The sequence below is a fragment of the Cricetulus griseus genome, chromosome 5, assembly GCF_003668045.3.
Source record: "Cricetulus griseus strain 17A/GY chromosome 5, alternate assembly CriGri-PICRH-1.0, whole genome shotgun sequence".
NCBI lineage: Eukaryota > Metazoa > Chordata > Mammalia > Rodentia > Cricetidae > Cricetulus > Cricetulus griseus.
Genome location: NC_048598.1, coordinates 176506646 through 176515155, shown reverse-complemented (window position 1 = coordinate 176515155; position 8510 = coordinate 176506646). Strand labels below are relative to the sequence as shown.

The window sequence follows — 8510 nt, the reverse complement described above, 5'->3', positions numbered from 1 at the left end:
CAAATAAAGCTTGTCTGAAGATCACAGGATGGAGATTGCCACTAGTTAACCATAGAAGTCTGGAGGTCTGTATAGACAGACAGGTGAGATAGCTGGGCAGAGAGTGGATATAAGCAGGAAGAAACAGAAACTGACTCTCATTTCTGCTGGGAAGTTAATGAGGTAAAGGTGGCTTTGGTGTGTTGCTTTCTGATCTCTCAGCATTTTCCTCTACATCTAACTCGAGGGTTTTTTTTTTTTCTATTTAGACCAACTAAGAACTCCATTTACACAAGCCAGACAAAATCCAACCATGGAGCAGTGGCAATGAAGCCATTCACAATTGACAATTGCTGGGAGGAAGTCAGTTTTCCACAGTAGAGCAGCAAGGCTACATCAACCACATTACAGAAAAGTAGTTTAAGAACAAAACAGGGACTGTGATGAATTTTGTTGTATTTGTGGATTTTGTTTCTTTTTTTTACTTTTCAGTGAGTGAATAAACATGAAAGTGGGTGGGTAGGAAAGTGTCAAAAATCTGTGCCAGTTTAGCATATGTATATAAAAATGTAGATTAAATTAAATTTAAAAATAAGAAAAGCTCTTGTGTGAACACAAATACAATGGATGCAGTAATTATAGTCTTGTGTCCTATTCATGTACAATCATGAATAGAGTAGACATCAAGAATGAATTTATACACTTTCACCAGTGTTTGAAATTTTTTTAAGTCATAGGTTGTGAAATCATAATTTTCTGTATCAATAACTTATTATTTTATATTAATTTATGAGTATGGTGTGGTGTTGATAATTACAAAGTGGAGTCAGAGATAGGTTGATGAATGGTAGTTTAATGGGGAAAAGTACTCACACAAGGGAGCCAGTGACCAGGTTTGTATCTGAGCAGCACGGACCCACAAAATGCTTCCTAGTAAGCTCAGCTAGGCTAAAGAGAGCCCTGTGTGCCTCTCTCCTTCTTAAACCTATGCCATGCTGTGGGCGAAGCAGAAAACTGGATAGGGCCTGGGGTGCATTGGAGTCATTAATCCTGAAAATGGTAATAGTGACTACAGTCAGAAGTTCCAGGGCAAGGCCGCTCTCACTGCAGACACATCCTCCAGCAAAGCCTACATGGAGCTCAGGATCCTCACATCTGAGGACTCTGAAGTCTATTACTGCACAAGACACACAGTGTTGCAACCACATCCTGAGTGTGTCAGAAACCTTGGACGAGCAGGCAGGTACCCTGTGCCTGAGATGAGAGTGAAGATCAGCCATGAGACTTTATCAGAAATAATCAGCGTGAGTGTCCCTTTTTCTGTCCCTTCACAATCTTATAGGGTTTTTTCAACTTTTCAAAAGAACTACTGCAAATAAAGTGATGTATTGTGTCCTTAAAGTTCACCATACCTTGATTAGCTGTTTACCATTAAACTTGACCATTGACTCTATTCATTTTTAATGAAGTTAAATAGGACAAACTGGCAATACCTTATGCTACAGATACCTTTTAACTTTAAGGGACTAAAAGAGTTAAAGACAAATCACATTGTGTGGGTAAACAAAGCCCCTTTCATAGCCCAATTTGGTTTGCCTACAAGGGAAGGAAGTTTGTTGGAAGAGGTGTCCATAGATTTTGGTGTAGGTGCTTTAATCCCCCAAGAAATCTAACTTTATGTCCTTAGTTATTGATACAAAGGATCATCATTGGCTTTTGGCAGTAGTAATCAAATCTCTTTTGGTTTTAAAATTAAGGATAGAGTTGAGTGGCATGCAGTGTAGTCCTGAGGGTGTGGAATCTCCAACCTATTTCTGAAATCGCTGCACTAGTTCAAACTCACATTAGCCTGTGAATAAATATTTCACATTCCCCACATTTGTTCCCATTTCCTTGTTTATACTCATTCCAATTGGGGTATCAATGTAACATTAAAGCTTTTTAAATCTGCATGTCACTGTTAGCTAAGGACTTTGGTGGCAGGACATAGAGAAACCAACCAAGAATGAAGGAGGAAATTCTCCCTCCTGGCTAGGTTTCCTAGTGCAAACAAATGCTATGATGCCTACAGGAAGAGAAAAGTCATCAGTAACCTTGCACTGTACCAGACCTTGCAATCACGATCAATGCAGACATTCATGACTGGTCAAAGTGTTGAGAGTGAATGACTGAATTCTCAGGCATTAATGAGGTGTCTGTATCAACCTCCCACCAAAGGATCAGGGTCCATCAGAAAGAGGGACTGGAGAGAAAGTAAGGTCTAGAATATGGGGTGGATGGAGATGACATGATCTCTTTAGGACTTGACATGGCCATTGTTCGCAAGAGGTGACAGCAGCTGTAGTTACCAACAGAAGATCTGCACAAACTCAAACCAGTCAAATTACACCATGAGAGTCATAAAATAGCTGAGGAGGTAAAAGTGTCTACTGGCAAGCTAGCAATATCAGTTTGATTCCTTGGGCTCACATGGTAGAATACAAGTATTGAATGTCATTATACACACACTTTGTCCATGTGGCCCTGTTATCACCACTTGAGGTAATACAACATTTTTTTTGCCTTTCTGACAACATTAAGAAAACATTGCAACATGGGACTGACACCAAGTTCAGTGTCTATTGGAATTTGATGAATGATGAGGACAATATATTTACTCTTTGTTGGAAGGTTTCTGCAGTTCCCTATGTACTAGTGGATGGTACTCCTATGTATATGTAGATATTATTAATTGTACTCACTGTGTTATCTGTTACTTAATGAAACTAAAGAGGTCAGGAAGTTGGAAGAGAGACTGATTTGAATGTCCAAAGGGAAACAGAGGGACATAGTGATGGAAGATATGAAATTAATATGTTTCATAAAGTAATGGAAATTTCAATGACAAAACAATTATGAATAGCAAAAATAATATGTTTATAATTTTCATTCATTTGTATTTTGTACACTGTGTGTATTTTCTCCACTTCTACTCCTCCTTTTCTTTCCCTCCTAGTTTTCCTTTAGTCTAATAGACAACTTGACTTATAAACCATAATATATTTGTATACATAATTGTATACACTATGGAATGTGAAAGAACACTTATGAGATGCTCACATAATGTCTGTGTTTCAGAGATGGTTTTAATTAACACAGTTATCTCCAGTTGCATTCATTTTGCTAAGAGTGATGTAAATTCCTTATTCCTTCTTGATGAAGAGTCTTCTGTGTTGTACATATAACCACGTCTTCTTGATACAATCCCATTAACAAACACGTAGTTTATTTACATTAATTTAGCTATTTTAGATATTTCTGCATTAAACCTTGATGAGCAAATATTTCAAAATTTACGTTTAATCAATTGGTCAGTTTTTAGTATGTAAGATACCATTAATCAAATATTAACTATATGTATCTAAAAGGAGGATGTAATCAGAACTTAGAAGCTTTTGAAATTTCCTATCACAATCATCATCACAGCCACCATCTACAAATCAACCTGACAAACTCTTCACAAAGTAAATCAACTGTGCTAGGCCAGAAAACTACTGAGAGCTTAGATCCTGATGTTACAACCACGTCTACACATTGCTGAGGGAAGGGTTACGTGATGCATTTCCTCAGACAGGGACGGGACTGGACCTCAGCATCCTGCTGCCTGACCCAGGTGTCCTCCATCTCCTTCTGCTCCAGCTGGACTGGGTCCTTATCTAAGAATTTCCCTGCTCATTAATATGCAAATCATGTGAGTCTATGGTTGTAAACACAGGGATGTCCACACCAACAACAACATATGAGCAGTGTGTCCTCTCCACAGTCACTGAGCACACAGGTCCTCACCATGGGATGTAGCTGCATCATCCTCTTCCTGGTGACAGCAGCTACAGGTAATAAGGAGCTCCAAGTTCCAGAGTTAAGGATGGAGAATGTACTCAGGAGACAGAGACATCCACTCTACATTTCTCTCCACAGGTGTCCACTCCCAGGTCCAGCTGCAGCAGTCTGGTCCTCAGCTGGTGAAGCCTGGAGCCTCAGTGAAGGTGTCCTGCAAGGCTTCAGGCTACACCTACACTGACTATGCTATGCACTGGGTGAAGCAGAAGACTGGACAGGGCCTGGAGTGGATTGGAGGTATTGATCCTGAATATGATAATACTGACTACAATCAGAAGTTCAAGGGTAAGGCCACACTGACTGCAGACACATCCTCCAGCACAGCCTACATGGAGCTCAGCAGCCTGACAGCTGACGACTCTGCAGTCTATTACTGTGCAAGACACAGTGTTGCAACCACATCCTGAGTGTGTCACAAACCCTGGAGGAGCAGGAAGCTGCCCTGTGACTGAGATGACAGAGTAGATTATCCCGGGGACTTGCTCAGAAATCATCAGTCTGAGTGTCCCTTTGTCACTTCACAGTCTTATAGAATCTTTGTCAACTTTTCAAAAGAACTGTTGGGAATAAATTGGTGATGATTCAGGATGCCCCTACAGTACACAGTGCTTTGACCAGAACTTTATCAGTGACCACCTCGATTGAAATGATTCTTCTTTAACGAAACTAAATGGAAAATTGGAAAATTCTGGTGACACAATATCATTCAGTACCTAGGAGAGTGGAAATGGAAATGCTTTTGGAGTAGCTGGTAATAAGCTACAAATCAACAATATCAGGGCAAACAAAAACCCTTTGAGTTGCTGTTGGACTTGATGTAGATATCCCCATGCAGGTTTCCTAGGGTTGACTTATGTGGGGACAGACCGTGGGTCTCAATAACTGAAACTTATTGCTGCCCTGATGCACCACAACCACACAAACTTCCTAAGACAACTTCCTGACCTGAACAGGATAGCTTAGAGAGAATAAAACAGTCTACAAACATTTCAGAGCAATCTGTACATAGGGGTGAAATTAAACAACTGAAGACCATGCTCTGTCAAAGTAAAGAAAGAGGGACACAGTCCAATAATACATCAAGTTCATAAGACCAACAACATTGTTAAATATATTTGTCACGAGAGAACAAAAAGGAAAACGAAATATATTGCTCATGTAGATCCCAAGGACTAAGTGCAGAGAAGCCAGCAAAGGTGTTTCCTGACTCGACTCGGAGTTTGTTCCTCTCAGTTAACCACATACAATGCCCAGGAGACCATCTTGGATGGCAGTTAGAACCCTCCTCTAGAAGGATACAAGATGTGACATGGAGAAGTTCAGTTCCTAGAATCTGTTACTTTCCTGTAAATGTTCCCTAAAAGAAAATGACACAATTTAAACACCCTCTCATTCCCTATGAAGACAGTACATCTCATCATAGAATGAATCCCTACATTAGAAATGAAGACTAGACTGTCATGTCTCATAGAAAGGCAATCTCAAGGTTCTTCATGCTGAGTCTCACCAAGTAAGGATAGAGTGTCATGTCCTGGAGAGGGGAAAGGGTGGATTGCTGGAGAGACACCAGAGCAGGGGCTCAGAGTGGGGGTTCTAGATTTCTGTCACCTTCTGGTACTCACACATATGGTTCATTTATAAATTAAAACAGTTTAAAATAGTAACTTAATGTAGATTCATGCTACATCAAACACAGCCCACAACAGACTATTAATAAACACAAAAGTTCAAGTTTTAGATTGTTACAGGTAAATAATATTCTATACAATTTTCATACCACTGTTTTCCTTTCTTATTTGAGACAGGCTTTCTCTGTGTAGGTATGGATCTTGTCCTAGAACTTCCTCTTAGAACAGTCTTGCCTTGAACTCACAAAGATCTGCCTGCCTCTGCCTGCTAAGCACAGGGATTAAGGCATACACCACCACTGCCTGGTCTTACCATTTTTTTTCAATTCTAGGTGTCACTCGCCAATCATTTTGCAAGAATTTGCATTAAGCTACATATTTGAAAACAATTGCTTCAAGTAAACATCAGGATTCAACATTCATAACTTTGTTAGTCCTTTTAAAATTATCAAAATTTTATTATAATGGCCTCTGTCAAAGCACAATGAAGTGAGGGTTTGAATTATATCACAAATACATAATAATAGGTAATTCTTTCATTCTTTCCCCAAAAATGAGTTTTGTCTCTATCATTTTCTCTAGGCAATTATAAGTAGAGTACTTTCACAAAAAAAACTCATTATACAACAGCAGGAACTGCAAACACGGTCTCCCTCTACTCATAAAAACCACCCCAACCCTAACCTTGCAGCTCTGGCTGAGGAGCCCAGCCCTGGATTCCTAGTCTTCCCATTCATTGTTCAGCATTGAACACACAGCACCTACCAAGGAGTTGAGTGTTAGAGGAGATATACCAGTTGCTTCTAAATAAAACAGTTTTAAGAGTTTCTTAACCTGAGTCCTGTAAAGATCAAATATGGTCACTCAAATTCCTCCCGTATCCAACTTTCACTGCCCCCACAAGCTAGTGAGTTCTACAACTTTTATAGTGTTACCTGTGTGTTTGTGTGTAACACTATGAGTAAAGTTAGAGTTGTGTACATGTACATGTGTTTAGGGCAGTAAACTTGGAATTGAATAATTATAAGAAAACTTGTCCTTGAAATAAATTGATTATTCCTCTCTCAGAGGTCATTGATTACTGGTTTTTCTTCATTTATGGGTGGGAATCTGTGAAGTTTAACCCTATGTTATGGACGTCCAGTTTAGAGATCTATATCATCAAGATTTCATGGGATCAGTATCCCTCTCCTGTGTAGAAGATACCATCTCACAGTGGCATCCTGGTCCTCTAGACCTTGCCCTCTTTCTGTCCCCTCTTAAGGACTTCCCCTAAGCTTTTGGTGTTGTGTTAACATTGAAGATGTATCCAGTGTAGTTGTGCATCCTTGGGTCACCTATTCTCCAAAAGTTTGCCTGATATGGATCTGTGTAATGGTCTCCATTCTCAATTAAAAAACATCATTAATGAGGGCAGTAGAACTTTTATCTGAAGTTACAAGGATATATTTAAAAATAAACTTAGAAAGTGTGTGTGTGTGTGTGTGTGTGTGTGTGTGTGTGTTACAAGCAGGGTCCCAATGAAGGCCAAAGTGTTTATAGTGGGGTTGGTGTTTAACTTTCTGCTTGGGTATCATGCAGGCAGAATATATTTTCGTTGTGGTATAGTATGATATGGAATAGTATGCTATTATATTTTTGTCACTGTCTGTATTGTTTATAGAGAAAGGCTTTATTTAAGTAACCAGGTCCTTCCACATTCTGTCTCCAGCTCCAGTACAGCTCTCCATATAGACAGTGGGCTTACTGCCCCCTGTTCTATTGCATTAGATAAGAGTTCCACACATAGGAAAACATTCAGTTTTATTGCCATATTCTAACTGGTGGTCTCATGAATGATCTATGCCTGACTGACTGTTACCTGTGCACACCACAGATTCTGCTAGATCTTAGGGTGGTTGGATCATTTCCTATGTGAAAACTGTTGTAAGAAGTTTTACTCTTTAGCATGGCAGATTTCTGTATATCATTCCTCATAGGCTGATAATGGTTTTGCCTGGTGATGTCATCTTTAACTCTTCTGTTTGACTCTTTCTTCCAGCAGGCTTTGTTTCCACAAAGTTTCAGTCACTCCAAGGTGCATAGTTTCTACCATGATCCTGAGATCTGAAGAGCGGAAAGAGGGGAATCTGTGATTAGTACATAAAATAAATGAAAGAATTTAATAAAACAATACTAAAAAAAGAAATGGAGTTCCCAACCTCAGGGGGCAGCTACACTTAGGGCTGGAGCTGACTCAGGCAGTGCTCAGTGCATCATGGCTGAGGTCAACACAGCAAAAAAAAATTGCTCCAGAGCATGTAACAGAACAATGCCCACTGCCCTCTACAACACAGGGCAGGAAGAACTGGGCTGAAATTAACCCTAAAATACATCTTTTATTTGTGAGTATTAAAATAAATAGATGATATTTAATGTGTACCAAAAACATAGCAGAGTACGACACAATAAAATTTCCTGTCATTATCTTGGTGGTCAGACTCTCTTAGCACATTTAGAAAGAAACTAGAGCATGTCATCTCTCCCCTCCAGCTACAGAGCTTACTATATAGCAGGAAGACCTGCAAATATGGCCTCTCACTTTTCATGAAAACCAGCCCAGCACTGACCCTGAAACTCAGGCAGAGGAGCCCAGCCTGGATTCCCAGGACTTCATTCAGTGATCGGAACTCAACACAGATCACGTCATGGATTTGGGGCTGATTTGGGTTTTTCTTGTTGCTCTGTTAAAAGGTGATTTATAATGGAGAGATATTGAGTGTGTTAGTCGACACAATCAGGATAGATCCCGAGTCTTTATGGCAGTTTACTGATGTGATTCTCTGTGTTTGCAGGTGTCCAGTGTGAGGTGCAGCTGGTGGAGTCTGGGGGTGGCCTGGTGCAGACTGGGGGGTCCCTGGGACTCTCCTGTGCAGCCTCTGGTTTCACCTTCAGTGACTACTGGATGATTTGGCTCAGACAGTCTCCAGAAAAGAAACTGGAGTGGGTTGCGAATATTAATAAAGATAGCAGTGTCACAAACTT

The 8510-nt window shown here is 40.0% G+C and overlaps 1 gene segment (V, D, J or C); it reads left to right on the top strand.

Moving 5' to 3' along the window:
- Positions 1-3805: 3805 nt before the first annotated feature.
- LOC113839110 lies at positions 3806-4265 on the top strand. The segment is given in 2 exon segments: positions 3806-3851; positions 3937-4265. Coding segments are annotated over 2 exon segments (375 nt in total).
- Positions 4266-8510: the final 4245 nt, after the last annotated feature.